Below are 18,959 nucleotides of genomic sequence, written 5' to 3' on the forward strand. Positions count from 1 at the left end.
ATTCCATTTGCAAGACATGGTCTCGTATTTGATGTAGCTGATGGTGAGAGACACATACGTAAAGAAGACATCTCAGGATACTTGACATACTTAAAGAAGACATCTCAAGAAAATCCTAGACACACATACTTGAAGACAACATTTCTTGATACTACTTGAATATTTGGATACGAGTAATAGACATCTCAAGATATTGATTTTATACTAGTTATATTTGAACGAGAGATCTTGGAATTTTGGATAGTAGTAGTACTTGAACACGACATCTCAAAGTACGTAACCGATACTTTAATACTTCTACATAACATCTTATGGTTGTGACACCTCTGGAAGAGTAACCTATTATTTGGATATAGGTTATAATACTTGAACATGATGTCTCTTAGAACGTGAACTTGATAGGACATTGATTGAGGATATATTAGGCTACTATTTTGGATACCAATATATATATATATATATACATATATATATATATAGACATATATATATATAGAGAGAGAGAGAGAGAGAGAGAGAGAGAGAGTCTTATAAAAATAAACGAGTAAATAAATAAAAATTACATATCGTATTTGTATCCTTTTTTGTAAGGTACAAAGGTAACATATAATTATATGAAGGTCAATCGATAACATTCTCGACCCATCACCTATAAACACCACTACCGGCAAAGCGCAACCCGACGCGGCCAAAGCTCTCTCTCCCCCCCCCCCTCACACACACACACACAGGAAGGAAAAGAAAACAAGTTCTTGGCCTCTTGGCTCATGGATTGCCCTCCTGCTGCATTCCCCTGTTGATATCAATAGCCTATGCATGGAGGCGAGGGACCCCCTGCGCCCCCCCGGGCTGCAGATGCAGGCCCAGTCTGCCGCCGCACAGCCGGGCTCCTTCGGCGTCTACTACCAACATCTCCGAGGCGGACCAGGAGCCTTCCCACCACAACAGCAGCAGCAGCAGCAGCAGCATCAACAGCAACATCAACATCAACATCAACATCAACAGCAACAGCAACATCAACATCAACATCAACAACCACCATCTGCACAGCAACAGCAACAGAGCGGCAGCAGAAACCCCCTCATGCCTTCCATCATCCACACTCCTTCCGCAATGCGCCATTCTTCCTCTAACCCTAACCCTAACCCTAACCCCAATCCTAGCGTTCTTGCTTGTTACCCCCCCGAGACCCCCCCGCATATGATCCAGAATCAGTTGCACGCTGCCTCAAGCCCCCCTTCTGGCATGGGCATGGGCATGGGCTTAGGCATGAGCACGGCCATGGTGGTCTCTCGGTCTGATCCAGTGAAAAGGAAGAGAGGAAGGCCGCGGAAGTATGCCACAGATGCCAACGGGGTCCTCTTAGCCTCGTCCCCCCTGCCGCTTAGCTCTGCCTCCCCACGGGGGAAGAAAGGAGGACGAGGCTCCGGCAAGAAAGCGCAGCTGTCTTCCTTGGGTTAGTCTTTCTTCACAGAAGGCTGCTGTTTTTCTTGCTGTTTTTCAACTCCAAAGAGAAGATCTAGTCGTTGCCACTCTTCATTTGGATAACTTTTCAAAGAAACAAACTTTTTGAGTACAACCTTATGTCTACGTACGGTGGGTGCTTTCTGTGTTCTTATCACAATGCAGTTCTTGCTAGATGACCAGAGATGTAACCCTTTTACAGGTGCAACTGGTCAAGGTTTCACGCCTCATGTTCTGACAATAGGAGCAGGAGAGGTATGGATCAATTAAGTGAATACTGGCCGTTTGCCAAATTTACAAGGAGAAAATGCTGTGATGCATAAAGTTCTGCACAGGTGCCATTTGCACACCTGTTTGCATTCAAAACGCAATTTGATTTATGAGTGAAGTTCACTTTATTTTATTGTTGAGATTCAATTCGTTTCTTTGGAAATTGAACTGTTTGCGGATTATTATATGTATTGGTTGGACCTCCTGTGCCTGTATGGACGTCTTGGGACCCAAGACCATGGCCTTTCTTTTGCTTGTTAAATTGATCCAGTTAGCTCAAATTTGCCCTCTTCTTGAAGATATACTCCTGATGGAAGGGGTTGAACACATGTTTATGCATGCTTCGTTGATCTTATTGACGCCGAAGCGGTATTTGTAAAGGCAATCAACAATTGATTCAAAGCATCTGCAAATAGTTATACCAACAAGTACATGACTATGACACAGATGGATTGAGGAGTGTGTCCGAAATAGTGTTTTCAAGCCATTCTCCAAGTTTTGCAGAGCATATGATACTGAAAGCCATCACTTTGTGACATGAATCTTGGTCACCCATAGAATTATCAAGTTAACAAGATGTAATTTAAAGCAATACATATTCAATATGATGCACATGCAAGTTCAAATCAAACACCATTAAAAGCTGAAATCTGAATAAGCTTTACTAAATATTAAATGACCAAGGCAGAATCTGTCCCTAGTAGTGTTTTTAGGCCTTTCCCTCTAGTATTGTAGAGCATATGATACCAAGGGTCATCATGTACTAACCTGAAATACAGAAACAGTGGTGCTTTTTGTAGACATTTTAAGCTTAAAGAAAAATTCTGTTATTATGATGCATATGCAACTCAGAGTTGATACCAGTCAGAGCTTTGAGATAACAAACAGCTACGAGGCTAGGCTTAGGAGGGAGGGAGGGACTCTACACTACAACTCAAAGCCAGCCAAAGGCAAACTTCGTTTTGTTGGATTGGATAGTTTGAAAAAATCAAGGCAAAATGTCAGAGCTGTAAACATAGATGGACATGTAGGCTGGTTGACTTTTTATAGGAGCTTCTGGTTGGTTGGTGAAGGTATAGAGATCATAGGGACCATCAAAAGTGAAGGGGCCTTTGATTGTCACTCAGCCACAAGTCATTGTTCTTAATTCTTAGGTTATACTAATCTTGCTGGGGATTTGTATTAATTGCAGTTTTTATACGTGTTAAGCAGGGTCCCTAAGCGGTTTTATCATATGCATCAGCTCCAACATGTCATACTTAGGGTTAAGCAGAGGAACTAGCCATGGAGTGACTGAGTGGGAAACTGTAGGATGCGTACCAAATTAACACAAGCGTGAATGCAATTACTGCAAAACTTAAATGCAAGTTGGCTTCTCCCCACATTTACACATCTTGTACAGGTCTTTAGGAGCAGCCGGCCAAGGGTGAAGATTCAAGTTCTGGAGGTTCTTTGGAATTGGAGGAGTAGTGTGTAGTCATTTTTCAAATCTCCTCAATCCCACACAGCTCGAACACTTAAAGCATGATTGAGCCCATGTTGTGAGCCCTAATCAATAAAGGCTAACAGAATGAGCTCGAAACAGGCCAAAAAAGTAGGCTACATAGCCAACTAATTGAAGCGTGAGTGCAATTTTACTAAATTCAAATGGAATTGAACATCAGTTATTACTTTTTGTAGACCTATAATGTGAATGACCCACCTTTACTCCATGAAGAGCCAACTGAGAATCTCACAACAGGCTGCGTTCAATCAATTTTGTCACGGGCTCAGTATAAGGGACCTAAGGCCTTCCCTTTTATGGGCACAAAAACACCCGAGTGCTTTTTCCCAAAAAAAAGGCGGCTTTTTAAAAGTGTGCGCTAAAAACTGCAACCCCCCCCCCCCCACACCCTTCCCCCTTGCGTTTTAATAAAAAACAGTCCCCATGCTTTCTTTATAACAAAAATAGCATAGCTTTCTTTTCTAAAAACACAAAACCCTATACTTGGCTTTTAAATATGCTTTTTTCTGCCAAAAAAATCAGATCGCCTATATGCTCTCTCTGTATGTGTGTATCTGTGCTGCCCTGCTGTCTGCCTGTTCTGTCCCTATGCGCCAGTACGGCCAGTTCAGACCTGTACAGCTGCTCACAGGCACCGTACGGCCGGCTGGACAGTCTGCAACAGGTCTGCAGGGCCTGCTGCAGCTGGTGGTGACCAGTTCAGAGCCTATCCCGACCTAGTGGACAGCCACCGGCTGCTCTCATGGGACCTGCACATGATCGTTTTTCCGCTAGGGTTCCAGTTCAAAAACAGGGGGCGCATGCATACAAATCTCCTTGTTCCCCCCTTCTCTTAGAATCCACATGAACCCTATCCTGCCAGCAAAACCTAAAAAAGCACCTACTTCTTGTAGATTCTAAATGTGTAAATAGGTGAACGAGAGATACCTACCTTAGGCAATCTTGACAAAAACACAACACCATGCAAACCTTACTTTTTCCCTGCCTCTGCGATTAGGCTTGCTGTGATACCAATTGTGAGGGACTCCTCCCAAGGATCACCTAATACACATGCATAAACAAGATTAGAGAAACCAAATAAAAGGGGTGCAAGCAAGCTTACCACCCAACCATAGGTTCACATCCACAAACCTCCCCCAAGCCAGGGGCCAAGGTTCCACTCCCATGAGTCCATGCTAGTTAGCCATGGTGTCCCATACCACCAATACTTGCCTACAGGGGCCCTCAGAAGACTACCCGTGATCCGCCATGTCCATGGCACGAGTAAGCCTCTTGGTCCATGTCCAGACCACAATGAGTCAATAATAACCCATAAGTAATAGTCCAAGCATAAATAGCCAGTAACCTTGGATTTATTAAATCTGTACCCTAGCCACCTGAACCCGCCTGCTTTTCCTAATCCCAGGGCTCTTGTAACGTTGCTGGATAAGTCCCTAACCTCAAGGGTTAGTGCTAGGTACATAACAATGTCCCTTAAAGGTCGTCTTTTAATAGGTTAAGACTAGGTTGATATGACTGTTCTGCATCCACATGTGAATAATGCTAGTCTCAAGAGACCTCTTGTTCTTGTTGTAGCATCCAAGCCCATCCAAAATCATTTGGGCACCGGTTTGGGCTACACAACGTGAGGACATGGTGTCCAAGAGTAAAGTCTACCAACCTTTGTGGACCATTATGGAGATAATGGTCGTTCATGCATTTAGCTTGTTTGTCTGTGCACCAAATTTTGCGAATAAGGAGAAGTTGGGTGTTCGGGCTTCATGGCGGCTACTCATAACGAGGCCTATACATAGGTCGATATGAGGGTGAAGCATTGATATCAACAATCACTTCTCTTTTCTCTCTTCTTTTTGTCTGTGCACTCTCGGCTTTGTGCTTCAAAGTAAAATAAACACGCTTCCATCAGTGCATTTGACAAGTTCAAAGTAAAATAAACACGCTTCCATCAGTGCATTTGACAAGTTCGGTGGAGGATTTTTTAATTCATATGGCACATATGTGGGATCAAGTCTCAAGATGATGAATTTATATTGTTACCCAAGCTGAAATAAATCACTTCTCCTCCAAGGAAGAGCTCTTTCTTTTAAAAGACATAAAAAGCTTCAATTTCTCATTGCTTCTTTCTTGTTTATCCATCCATACTCTATATGGATTTGATTGCTCCGTTTCAACAATGAGATGTTGATTCAAATCACAAGGCCACCTCCGTAGTGTAAAGGTTGTGAAGTCTTTGTATTTCACTTTTATGTGTGAATCTATATTATCTAGCTAGATGGTAACCTTAGACCTTCTGGAATCTTGTGCCCAAAATCACAGTGAGTGTATGCATATTACAAGGATGAATTAGGATGGAAAGCTATACTGACCATGTTGTAAACAAACTCTCTCTCCAAATCTGTCTTTATAAGCACACACCATATGTTCCATTGAGATGATGTCTTTTAAAGTAGATATTGCATTAAGTATTTAAGACAAACTTGACAGTGCTAAAAAGACTGATATGCATTCAGCTTTATCCTAGGCCGGAAGGCGTGCAGTATTATTTTCTCAAGTGGGAGATCTTTGTTTCTTGAGGCTTGTCAACAAGACAAGAATCTTTAAGCTAGAGTTTTACAGTGTTGACAACACAAGTACGGAGAAGGAAATTGTTGCATGCTCTCCTGTAGCACTTAGTCTAAGCATCTGGGTTCTTTGTTGAAACAAAAATGTCTTGTGAGTGTGTATATGTGTTTGCGCTTCCAATCACTTGTGCATATGATCACATGTGATATCATACTTGTAAACAATCAACAATCGTCCCTGTGCTCATTCATTCATGCATATTAATAATTGTAAGGAAATTGTGTTGTCATGGCTAGGCAATGATGCAAGTAGACATTCAGTTTTTTTTTTTTCGTACACACCCGGGGCCCACTCAAGTGGGTGGGGCCGATTTCCCCTTCCAACAATTAGCCAATTATCATGGTCGGGCAAGGGCCACGCACCATCGGGCAAGAGCCACGAATTAGGCATCCCCCATGACCACCGCGATGAGTCGAGCGCTGGAACAGCGGAGGGGTTACTGTCATGCATGCTTGATTTGATGATTTGAATATATATCATTTTTTGAATCTTAAATGACTAGTTTGAGCATGTTCTTGACGAAGGGAAGGTTCAAATGCATGTTTTCAACAAAGGGGACTGTTTTATTTTCTCTAGTTCTTATTTCTATTGTCTTGACTTACATATTAGATACACTCAAATGCCACATATATAACCATGCAAATCATGCTCTCGGGTCAATCTGTATTTTTTCCGCAGGATGTGACTGCGAAAATCATGACATTCTCACAGCATGGACCATGGGCTGTGTGTATACTATCCGCTAATGGTGCTATCTCAACTGCAAGTCTCTGGCATGCTGGCATATCAAGTGGCGCTGTGACATATGAGGTTGTGATAAATTTTTGGATATCTTTTTCTTCCCTGCTCCTTGATTCTCAGGCTTTTTTTTTTCTATATTGCATGATTTATTTTGTAGGCTAGTCTCATCAGGTTGTGATTTTATAAGTAGCTAGTGTCGTATGCTCTTTCATGAACTAGTTTGATTGATGCAATTAAGGAAACCTTTTATATACTACTATTTATGTCTTCGTTTCTGCATTTTTTGTACAGTAGGGTAAATATCATGTATCATGCAACTTTTGTACAGGAAGGAAATAATGTGCACCACGTGTTGACTTAAGATTTTGGAAAACACAGGCAAGGTGTCGAAATATGGTTGGTCTTCTGACTTTATGAGAAATATACTACGAGAGGACTTTTTGTGTGTGAGTTTCTTGAACATTGAATAGACTGCAAGATGTGATTGTATTGATAAATTGAGGCCCAAGGTTGTACGGGCTATTTCTTAGGTTCAATTCTTGGACTTGGTAGGTCTGTCAGGTGGTGAGTGTCAGTCTTTGTGTGGATTGAACCAAGATTAAGTTGATCAGGGGAAGGGGCTGTTCTATAGCTCATTTTTGGGGTGCCAAATTTCTAGATGTTCCACAATGGTGAAGGCAACTGCCTTTTCAGCTTTCAGGGTGACGTGGCATTTGTACAGCATGTGCAGATCAGAGTGGGGGTGGTAACTCTTGGTGCTCTCTCCGTTCCTCCAAAACTTGAGCACTCACAGTGCTCACACATTTGGGATTGCCTTGTGTTATTTTAATGGCTTCCTTTCTCTGCATCAGAACTTTCATCAGTCTTCAGGGCTTCATTGATTCTTTGGAGATAAATATTTGGCCTTTTTATACTAGTCAAAAGTTATAAGAAACTTTATTAATGTTAAGCATGCCCAATTGATTCATAATGATATTTTCTAAGCGTTCTCAACCACCTTCTTTTCTCATAAGCTTACTTGCTTCCTTGCAAACTTTTGGTCTAAACCTCAAAGAAACTCTCTTACCCTTTGGAAGTCATCTGACACTCAGTGTGAAAATCATTGTCTCACTCTTATCCTTTGGATGTGATTTAAGCCTTTTAGTACCAAAATTATATCTGTATAATTGTCATTTACTGCTTTAAATTTCTCTCTGTCACCTTGTTGTGGTCATTATTTCATGTTATCATTGATGGGTTTGCCAGTGCACTTCACCCACATTAACATTTTAGACTATCGAGTGCCTCTGTCACGAACAAATCATGTAGATACAATGAATGCTCACATCCAGACTCCCTAAGTTCAAACTAAGATGTCCTATGATATTGGGTGATTAGATAGAGTGAAAATTCTGAAGGGCTAAGCCGGCTGTTGCTGAGCTCAATGTAGACATTTGATATTGTTCTGAAGTCCATCAGTGGAGTGACAGATATTTATAACAAGCGGTCCAGGCTGGGATCCACACATTTATTGTTTTTCTTTGGAGAGAGAAGTATTGCATTGTATGGTTGACTTTTTGGAATGCAATTATGCCTTGGTGCGAAGTTATCTCGACCAACAAGGAGGGGATTGGGAATAGTCTGTTTAGCATCGAAAACACACAGAGTTGTCTTGATCAATAAGGAGGATGCTTGTAAATAGTCTGTATAGCATCGAAAACATTTCCAAATGTTGGAGAGACGAGGTTTATTTGCAGATTCACACTAATTTACAAGAGCCCCACTAATTTACAAGAGTGTGGGTTAAGTATCTAGTCTATTGATGACTTTGGTAGAGTTTTCTTATAATGAAACATATGGCAATAGATTGTTTAGGTGCATTCATGGATTAAGCTTGTGAATACGGTTAATCCTGCTACCAAAGGTAACTCATTTCATTAGCACTTGACATCAGATGTTGATGATTGCTAGATTGTCAAGTGTGCTGAGTTTAAGTGCAAGACGCTCTGTGGATCGGAAGCTATCAGAAGTATTCTGAGTGGGATAGGGGGTTCGGTGTGTTTAAAGGCCTTAGGTTTGTTTCAGGGAACACCTACTAATCATGCCATGTTGCTGTCAGAGGTACAGTAAAGGGTCATCCCTTCGATTTGATTTACTTGCTTGGTCACTCTGGACAGTTCACTTGAGGACACCCAGACCTTCCACTTCAGGCTTTATCAGTTATTTGGCCCTTGCATCCCTCTGGAGTGGGATTCAAGGATCTTCCAGAACAGCTCAATAAAGAGGGAAAGGCCTTCATGTGTATTTGGATAGAGCCTCCTCCATATCTGATACCCAACCTGGTATTGCGTGGAAGCCTCAATGAGTTTTGCCTTTTTAAGCCTGGAGGACCCTTCTTGTATGCTATTTTATGCTTATAGAAGTTTCGATTTTGCTCACTTATTTTTTTAGGGGCATTTAATAGGGATAAAACTTTGCAAGTGGGGGGAGAGCAGCCCTGGACCCTACTTGCAAGCTGCAGCAAGCCTTTGCTGGAGTGGCTGTTGCAGTCTACTGTTCATTAGGGTTTAAGTTTGAACCCTGATACCTGAAATATATCTACATGCATACATAACCCGCAAAAAAGAAAGAAGAAATTGTTTGGACTACCATCGATGTTGCTACAAAAGCTACTCTATGTAGCTGCCAACGAGGAAGCATTTTGGCATCAATTTGTTGCAGGACAAAGTAGCCTCCACTAGGCATGCTGCAGTTAAGATCGCTTACGTGGAGAACGTGATCTAGTTTTCAAAAACTCATGACATTATTTTTTTCTTACAGCAGTAAATAATGACTCTGTTAAATGCTGTTCAAAACTTCAATGTCTTTCGTATCCAACTGAGTGTAACAGTTCCCTCTGTTAAGGCTTATAAGACGGCAAGTAATGATGCCCTTATTTTGTGTATTCCCAGGGCCGTTTTGAAGTTCTTTCTTTATCGGGTTTGTTCCTGCTGACTGAAAGTGGTGGCATGCGGAGCAGAACTGGAGGTTTGAGTGTGTCATTAGCTGGGCAAGATGGCAGAGTTATCGGAGGGAGAGTAGCAGGCCTTCTGATGGCAGCAACTCCAATTCAGGTGACTCAGATTTCACCAGCTTTGTGCTGTATACTTGTAATGAAGGTGATGCCAAATTTGTGCTTTGCTGTACAGGTTGTAGTTGGAACTTTTTTTTCTGAGAGCCGTAAAAGCCAGGCTCGAGCAGGAAATGGGGAAGGCACATCGGCAGGGGCAAGACACCCATCTATGCCCGTTATAGAACAAACACGAATGGATGCTTCTGGACCTATGCAAGATCATATTCCAGGGCCCCTAGCAGGGGTTGATAAAGAAGAACACCATGTGACTCATGTGATGCCACTTCAGTCAGCGGATTGGGGAGGTAGTCACTTTGACATGGAAACAAGTAGCCACAGTGAGCAAATTTAGTCAACACATGGTGGGTGTGGTGAAAATCAGAACCTCTCCAGCAGTTCAGTTATGTGCTATCTAGTTGTGAGGCTTTTGTTGTGCGCAGCACAAGCATCCATATAAGAGCTTAATTGTTTCTCTTCTTGAAGTGCAGTTTTTTTTCTTTTCCCTCGAAGGGGCTCGATGTCTTACAATCTGAGCTGCTCGCTAGTGCCACATGTTAAAGAGAATTAGTAACTGTACACTTCTCTGCTTGAAGGCATTGATTTGATTCCATCTGCCACTGTCAGCTTAGCGTTTCTTTTGTTCCTTTCTTACCTCCGGCAGGTGAATTTCAGGAGGAGGAAACAACAGCAACTTGAAGCTTGTGTTTGGGATTAAGCTAACCTTGTACTTTATTCTTTGCGGGTGCGGGTGTGCACTTTTTTTTTGGTGGTTTGGGGTTGTTTGTTGGAAGGAAGCTTTTAGTGTATGATGCTTTAATCAGATTTTGGATAGCATCATCTAGTCCCACTTCTAATGTGGATGGTCGCCCATGGCCAATTCATCATTCTGTAAGTCAAATTATTTGTCCAATCTCATATTGTAAACTATTTTCTACTGCATAAACTAGTTCCTTAGCTATGAATGTAAATAGGTGAAGTCTTGGCTGAGGATGAATGATTCTTGTTTGCGAAGTGCATAGAGTAGACAAAAGGTCAAAGTTCTGATGGAGATGTTTCCACTTTGCCATCTTATCCAATGACTTGCTCTGCAGCAGGATTGACACGATGGAATTTATAGTAGTACAGTACCCTTGCTCTGCATGCTGTTTTTTCAGGGTTTGGCAATTTCATGTATATGAGAGCTCATTTGATCAGCACACTTGCCATTTTCTCAATGTTCTTTCTCACAGATATGTCACCTCCTTTCCCTATATTCATCACCTTGACTGACTAGCTTCACCGTTCTCTTCTTAAAAACTGGGGAGCAATGAATTTATTGAAACATATTTATGACATTCCTAGCAGGGCTTGAGGATGCAGCTTGGGTGATAGTTGTTTTTCAAATGGTCCGTTTTTAATTCTCATCATATACTAAAAGGAGCATACAGCACACTCCATGAAGTTTATCACAGCATAACAGGCTATTACAAGGCTGAACTCAGTTGAAAAGAATGGTTGCATATATTATGATGTGGTGTGAGGCATCACTCTTCCTTACTGCACATGTTATTGCATGTAAGTAGGTCAATGTAGCATAGTACCCCCCATCTCAAAATCTCATATCCCACCTATTTCTTGTTCAACATTGGCTGTAATGGGTGATTTTTTTTTGAAGTAAAAAGTATTATAAACAAGTGCTTTATCACACCTCTGTCTTCTGCATTTGATTGGCATTGAAGTCACAATTGACTTGCTCTTGCAGAACCGCTTACCGTGGTGAAGAGGCTAAGATATGATAGTGAAAAGACAATATTATAGGATCTCATTAGTGTACCTTGGCGAAGATGGTATGATTTGGTTTTGTGTGGAGAGAGAGTCAAAAAGGGAAATGTAGAGAGCTTTAGATATGCAAGTGGTATGCAGTGTGTAGGAAGTAGAGATGCTAGCATGCTTAACTCCTCCATTTAGCATGCCATGACCTTGGGGTTGCTGTCATTGTTTGCTGAAGGAGGTGATACTATGGAGAGTTATTGGATATGCTCAAAGTATTTGTGGCACTTTGTGCATGAACTTCTTAGTAGACGCATGGAGCGACTCTTGAAAAAGCACAATTGCATGTGGGAGGTCAGCAACTAGACACTTCTTACTCAAAGAAAAAAAGGGGTTGGGCTACATGGATTGTGGGAGTTAGAAACTTTCCCTCTGTGTCTCTTGTAATAAAGATGGATTGTGAAGTCTTTAAAGTTTTCCGTCTCTTGTTTTAAACCTTGTAGTTTTTCCTTGCAATAGTCATCAAATTCTTTGGAGGTGAACTCACCCCTTGTTTCTTATAAAAGCCTTAGAATTTGTGCTTCTTTATTCTCTAGATTTTTTTCTTGAGGAATTGTCACAAAATCTTGCTAACATGGCTGTCTATGGAAGGCACGAAGCAGAACAAACCAATCTCAACTTGGATGCTCAATTGTGACCAAGATGGCTATAATGGCTTTGTGAAAGAATTGAGTTCAAAGTCCTTATTAGCTTGAATAGGATCAAAAGAGTTAGTGACACCATAGGCATCATGCCATGAATGTAATGGTGGATGTTGTATATATCACTAGTTTGGTAGCTTAGCAAGATATAAATATGTTTTTTCAAGGGTTGGTTAAAAAAAAATTATATTTGGTGAATGGGAGCAATATTTAGGCATTTCTTTTCTAAGGTATGTCTTGATGAATGCGGCAAACTTTAGAAAATTATTAAAAAAAACCTTAAATATAATTGATAAATCACCATAAGTAGAGGTATATCTAGCACTATAATTCAAATACGTTACAAATTTACAAAGTAGGTTTTTGTACACAAGGGAAAAATGATCTTGACTTATTATAAATTTCTCTTAAACCTTACATAATATTTAAAAGGAGAATTTTCATGATTAAAGAAATTATTACAATAATAATTAATTTAATGAAATTTACTTCTTAGAATCTCTTTTTAGTTGTTGAGTCTTTGATCCTTAAAATATGACAATAGTGTGAGTTTATATGGTGATTTATTTCAGTTATACTAATAAATGAATATCTTTACTAAGTAATTGATCAAGAATATATATATAATTATTTTCGTTTAGTTAGAAGACAAGGTAATGGTTTGAAGTTTTAAAATTGCATTGATAACAAAACAACGATTGTGAATTCTTCTTTATATTTGGATCATCTAGTGAGAAGCTTATAAAAATAGTGTTTATTATTATATAAAATGATTATATTTTATTTAGAGTTTTATAGATGCTTAAAAATATATGAATTAGTCTTTTATTTTATAGTGATAAATATGATTTAAAAATTTTAAACTTTTATTTAAAACAGAGTGCCTAAAAAGATGGGTGTATATGTGACTGGTTCTCATAAAATATACCAGCAAAGCATAATATTGTACATAATATGTGTGTAAAATTTGATCTTAGTCTATGATTGTTTGATTAGCTATGAAAATCTTGAAAGTTAATTTTTTGAGGTACTTTAGAATTTCTATTAAGACCTAAATTTTGGAGTTATAATTGACTTTTGAGCCTAGATGGATTGTATTACACTATAAATATATTTATAAAGTAATGCATATCCAAACTCTTTGGAAAAACAATGAGAAATTGGTTAATGAAAGCCTTTGATCTAAATATAGTCTAAACAACTTTGCATTATGATTGTAATGTAGCATATGGATGCTTATGAAATTGAAAAGCTTAGAGATAACTAATGTGATGCCAAAAAATCTTAATTTTCTTTCATTATGTACGTGATGATATGAAAAAGGAAACATTTGATTTTCACTATCCATGTATTCTAAATAATTCTATAAAGTTGGTCAGTAAACATGACATAAATATGTCCATGGATACTTTATTGCTCTATTATCAAACTAGTGATATGGGCCATAGATTAAGTTTTGGCAATTGGATGACATACTACTCCTTGTACTACTCAAGTACCAATTCAAGGGCATACATAAGAATCCCACCTTTCCTTGTTCTTCCATATCTTCATAGGATATTATTAAAGGGAAGAGAGCATTTGTTTTAGTTGTTAGTAGTAAATTGTGCAAGCTGACCTTACATTATGTGGATGTAAAAGAGGCTACTTTGTTAGTTGCTCCTAAAGGAATGAGTGAATTCTTTCATAAATTCTTAAGTCATTTCTCTTGTAAATTTATGTTTTTTTTTAATTGCTTATACTTAAAGTGTTTGGGGTATTCAACTGTTGGTCATCTTCCTTGGGTTGACCTTGAGAAAAAATTATATAAAGACATAAAGTATCAAGTTATCCAATATATGGATAATTTTTTCCTCTTTAGAAGGTGTTTTTTTTGAACATATGTATACACTCTCCCTATCTCTCCTTGCTTTTTGCATTATGTGTCCTTGTATCTCCATTCCAATATCGAGGAAGTTATTCAATACAATCACCTATGAAGTTGTACTTTAGTGTACCTTGGATGTATTTTAATACTCACATCCCTCCTTTCTTATGTTTCTCTTGGGAATATTCAAGAAATTTTTCAATATACACTAATTGTAAACCCGATGTTTGTGGCCATGTATTGCAAACGAAAATCAAACTTTCCATAGGCTTCATGTACTCCTTTGCATCCACCAATGGAGAAGTGTCTTCTCTCGACAACTTCACATCAACCTTCATAGCGATGTTATGAAGATATAATTTGGATCTTACTAGACTTTAATCCCTAAATGAAAATACATAAGCACAATGATAAAGTCTAAATTTAGCGACTTCTTTGTTTATAAGAGGTTCCTTGTCAAAATAAGATTGTCCACATAAAGGACCATGATCATGTATCTACCCTACTTAAAGAAATATATAAATTTGTATATATTAAGCTTTTATAAAGGCCAATACTCATGAAATAAGTATCAATTTTCTCTTACCAAGGTCAAAGGGCTTGTTTCATCCCATACAATGTCTTTTGAAGCCTACACACTTTTTTGCCTTTTGAATGGGCCATTACAAAACCTAGTGGTGGTACACTTCCTTTTTAAGTTGTTTTCTCAAGAAGGTTGACTTCACATCCATCGACATCATTTTCACTTCACATTAGCAAAACCAAATCTAGTTGAGCCTTGATCTATGCAAAACTCTTTTGCATAGGTTTGACTCCTCCTCAAGCTGTCATCCTCACTAGGTTGCCTTTCCACATACAAGGACAGTCACCTCTCTACTCTCACACTCACAAACACAAGCATAAAAGGAACATGTACCACAAGTGAAAACATTATTTCCCAGATTTACTTTAAAATTTTAGGCAATTTTTGCTACTGTTTCATAAGTTTACAACAAGCTCTGATACCAGCTGTGAGACCCCTCTGCCCCCTCTGCTCCCTCCACACACCGGATTCCCGGTTGTTTTAGCAGCAGTGGAAGTAGCTTCCTCTTGCGCGGGGTAGGGTTTCCCACTCGGGGCCTCGCCCATGAATGTCCGGACACGAGACTAATCTGCTGGTCATTCCGAAACCGAAAGCGGAAAAAATTTCCTTGCTCGAAAAACGGGGACAATTCCACCTTTTTGATTTTCTTAACGAATTTTTCTAACGGGGTCAAGAGAACTAAACTATCCTTCACCTGATTAAACTAGATAGAAGGAAAACTATTATAGACTTGACTTGAAGAAATCAACGCTTTTTTCCTAACCGAAATCAGGCACAGCCGATTGATTTAGGCATTTGAGAAAGTCTTCAGGTTTTTATTTAACTACTTGAATTCTAAGCGTATTCCTATTATTTCAATTTCATTATTAAAACTCCACTGATTCTAGCCACCACCCAACCATTGGAATCGGTAGAACCAGAAAATTACTCACCCACCCATAATTGAATGCCTTTCTTAACTTTTGCTTTCGAATACAGATACGCACACAATCCTCTTTAAAACTTTAACTTATAAAACAATTCGTTGACAAATAGTTATTGGTTACAGATGTCATAACTCAAAATTTCCATCCAGTCCCTTGTTTCTCAAAAAAAAAAGTATCACTCTGGACTCTCCGTTGAGACCAGTTGGTCAACCAACGAGATCCAGTAACAGATTACAATAATCATTTGGTCCATCATACATATCTTCCACGACATACGCATGGGTGTCCTAGGCACCACGAGCTCGTGCATCGCCTGGTCAGAACTCTCCAGGATCCTCCTTAGGTGTCCTAGAACTTCATTCAGGGACCGCTTCGTCGGCCCTTGTTCATCGTACCAGAAGCGCACCATTTTAACCGTACCGAGGTTGGTCAAGACCTGGGCAGGCTTTGCCGCGTGAGTTGTCCTTTGAACACTCCTCGCTGCCAGCTGTTGCAACCAAACTTTCCTTAGAAAAACATATACTAAATGCTCCCTCCAGCATTCTGGCGTAAGACAATCCTTTAAGAAAATAGGGTTTCTATGCAAGTTTTCAGTTTGATTTTCTTTTGAATACAATGAGTATATCTTGAATCAGTATCCCCAAAACTTCTTGAACAGAATTCTGAATTTCATACTAGAATTCCTTGAATTCTGCAACCTTGATCCACAGATCAATTCGAAGGGTCTCAAACTTAGTTTCAGATTTGGCGGGAGTTTTGAGGGTATTTTTCTAAACTGGTCACATCTAGATATTTTATGTGGATAAATCACCAAATTGATATTTACCCAAAATTAGATTAATGGAAGAAGAGTGTTTTTATAAAAATCCGATATTCTCATATAGAACCATTTCTTAATCTATTATGGTTACGAAGGAATGAAATTCATAAAGTTGGAATTTTCTTTACGGTTAGAAGTTCAGTAGATTTTTATCTGAAGAAAATCCTTAGGAATCAAAGTCAGAAGTAAACCGAATAATTTTGGTTACACCACGATTGTGAGAGGGGCGGCTAGTAAACTACTTGCTCATCTCTCGAATCTGAATCAAGCAAAAACCTCGTGACCAATTCCAATTCTTGACATAAAGAATAGACTACCGTTGAATTAGCATAGTTTTCCCATATTCTCTTTAGTGCAGGGATGTTGCACGAACAGGGGAACGAACCATGGAAAGTTGAACTTCATCTTTAGGTTCTTCTGCTGCTTGTCATGAAAGTCACGGGGCTGATCCTTAATGTGCGTGGTGCATTGCAATAGGTCTCCCAAATAAACAGTTTGGTGAGGAATGGTCACCGCCAAGCCGGCTGCTTGCCCATAAGATCAAACGTTATGGGGTGAGCAGGCGGCAGGCCGTTGGTAGCCGCGATGGGGGTTCGGGGTGGATGGTCACGCCGCCATTGATGGTGCTTCATGTCGAGGTATGGGCAAAGGAAGTTGATGTCAAGGCGGTTGGTGATGTGGGTAAGGGGCTCAGCCTGGAGTTGTCGACTAAGTAGGATGGCTATAGCATGCTTGAACTCCGTGCGGTCCAGGGGATTGTGCCAATTTAGGTGGTTGAGTGGAGGGTCGACCTCCTCACGCTTAGATGGGGACGGTGGTGGGATCTCGCCAGGGTTTGGGTGGGGGTTTACTGAGCTGATGATGGGGTGGAGGGGTTATTGATGTTGAGGGTATGGTGGCAAGGCTGGTGTTGAGAAGTGGTGGGGGTTTAGCGGCGGATGGGAGGGTATATCCTGGAATGCAATGTGCATTCCTAATTGAAGGGATAAGAGATGTGGTGAGGGGGGAGTGGGGTGGGAAAATGAGAGGGGGGAGAAGAAGACGGTGCATGAAAAAGAGGAAGGGTAGAGGTTCCAAAGGGGGGTGGTGATGGTGGGGGTTGGTTATTAGGAGGTGCAGAGGATGAACTGGGTGGGGGAGGGGGAGGGGGAGGTGGGGGATAAGAAGTTTTGGGGGGTGGAGGTGGCAAGTTGCCTTGCCCATCATCGCCTCCGTCATTGTTGTCCGGGGGCAGGTCAACTTTAGCAGCATCGTTGGGGCCATGATCATGAAAGAATCTGACAGCAGCAGTAGCCTCGTCACCGGAGAACTCCCATGGGAACGTGACATGGGTATCATCAAATTGGCAATGTCAGTTGGCTGCCATCACCTGAATCTGAACAAAACACCTATGGCAGAGAACTAGCAGGCCATCCACAGAGTCTGGTGGGAGGGGGTCAATATATGAAGAGAAAGATATGCGCTATTGACTACATACCACCCAACTATCTATAGATACTGGAGTGCCCTGTGGGAGAGCTGAGAAGAGTAGGGGTATGGGAATAAGCCTTTTGGGACCGATAAGTCAATTAATTCCGCTGGGTAGGTAGGGTTAGAGGGAAACCCAAAGCGAAGGAAATGACTCCAGCTTGTCTCAGGATAGGGTGCTAGGGGAGCTCAAAAAAGTCGTGAGGGTTCTGGAATGAGAGAAACCCTTGGAAGAAGAAGTGGGGGATCAATGTTACACTAGTGATGGGGAGTTTGGCAAGGGCGTATGTGAAGTGTTGGCGGGAGAGTGGCTCGTTGTAGAGGTTATGTTATAAGAGGTATAGATGGATGCTCTAGAATTGGAGATCGACGAGCTGGTAGGAGGGAGTTTGTGGGGGGAGAGTCAAGACGGAGAGCTCCATTGCCGTGTCCATCAAGGTGTCCACCTTTTTGTCTAAGGTGCTGGAGGAGGGACCAGAGGGTGTGGGAGGAGGTGGTGCTGCCTAGGCCTCAACATCTCCGAGCTACTCTTGAAAAGTACGGATTGTGGCCTCTGTAAGCTCCTGATGCTTGACAAAGTGTGTTTGAGTGCGGGCAAGAGTGTCCTTCATAGTTTGGGACCGACTCTGTGCATCTTGATGCAAGCCCTCGATGATAGTAAGCTCGTGATGTGCCCTTTTAGCCACTGCATGGACTTGAGTGACTTGTTGTTGCAAGAGCTCAGTGATGCAGGTAATGAATGGCATTCCCAAACTGCTCCGTCTGCTCATTAAACTCCTTTTGCAACATGTATTGGAGGTTCGTTTGGTATAGGTCCTCAAACATAACTTGCTCCGAGGCTTTGGCTTAGCAGCATCTCTCTCTATGACATTTGGGCCACCTCTTGTTGATGAAAAATACAGTCAGTCATCTGTGTGATGAGCTCTCTTGCCATGTGGGAGAAGTCGAGCACAAAATTTGGTACATCTCTGTGGGCCGCATGTATGCTCTTTGCATAAGCTTGACTAGAATGGAAGCTCCCCGAGCGCTCCCAATGGTTTAGCGTTGGGGAAAGAAGGGCCTACCTCTGCATATGATGGCATTTCATTGAAGTGTTCTAGAGGGGGTGTTTCAAAGAGGCTCCTATTGAAAAACTCTTGTTTCTGCCGCTCTTC

At 40.8% G+C, this 18,959-nt stretch overlaps 1 protein-coding gene across 3 annotated transcripts; it reads left to right on the top strand.

Annotated features, from left to right (window-relative positions):
- The first annotated feature begins 642 nt into the window (after positions 1-642).
- LOC147611792 (AT-hook motif nuclear-localized protein 14-like) lies at positions 643-10,660 on the top strand. 3 transcript variants are annotated; one of them, XM_086783624.1, is made up of 6 exons: positions 643-1,456; positions 1,667-1,719; positions 6,539-6,670; positions 9,532-9,693; positions 9,769-10,054; positions 10,181-10,660. In XM_086783624.1, the coding sequence occupies exons 1-5, from the start codon at positions 817-819 to the stop codon at positions 10,042-10,044; spliced, it is 1,263 nt and encodes a 420-aa protein (XP_086639750.1). In that variant the 5' UTR covers positions 643-816; the 3' UTR covers positions 10,045-10,054; positions 10,181-10,660. The 3 variants fall into 3 exon arrangements, with proteins under 3 accessions (XP_086639750.1, XP_086639749.1, XP_086639751.1); XM_086783623.1 differs by having other exon boundaries at positions 9,769-10,660; XM_086783625.1 differs by lacking the exon at positions 6,539-6,670 and having other exon boundaries at positions 690-1,456; positions 9,769-10,660.
- The last annotated feature ends 8,299 nt before the right edge of the window (positions 10,661-18,959 follow it).

The sequence above is a fragment of the Cibotium barometz genome, chromosome 46 (genome assembly GCF_041138505.1).
Source record: "Cibotium barometz isolate CiBa-2024 chromosome 46, ASM4113850v1, whole genome shotgun sequence".
Classification (NCBI taxonomy): Eukaryota; Viridiplantae; Streptophyta; class Polypodiopsida; order Cyatheales; family Cibotiaceae; genus Cibotium; species Cibotium barometz.

Coding starts and splice junctions, on each gene's coding strand:
- LOC147611792 (XM_086783623.1), top strand. CDS start 817: ATGGAGGCGAGGGACCCCCTGCGCCCCCCCGGGCTGCAGATGCAGGCC. Junction 1,457..1,666: donor AGCGCAGCTGTCTTCCTTGG/GTTAGTCTTTCT, acceptor ACCCTTTTACAG/GTGCAACTGGTCAAGGTTTC. Junction 1,720..6,538: donor TGACAATAGGAGCAGGAGAG/GTATGGATCAAT, acceptor TTTTTTCCGCAG/GATGTGACTGCGAAAATCAT.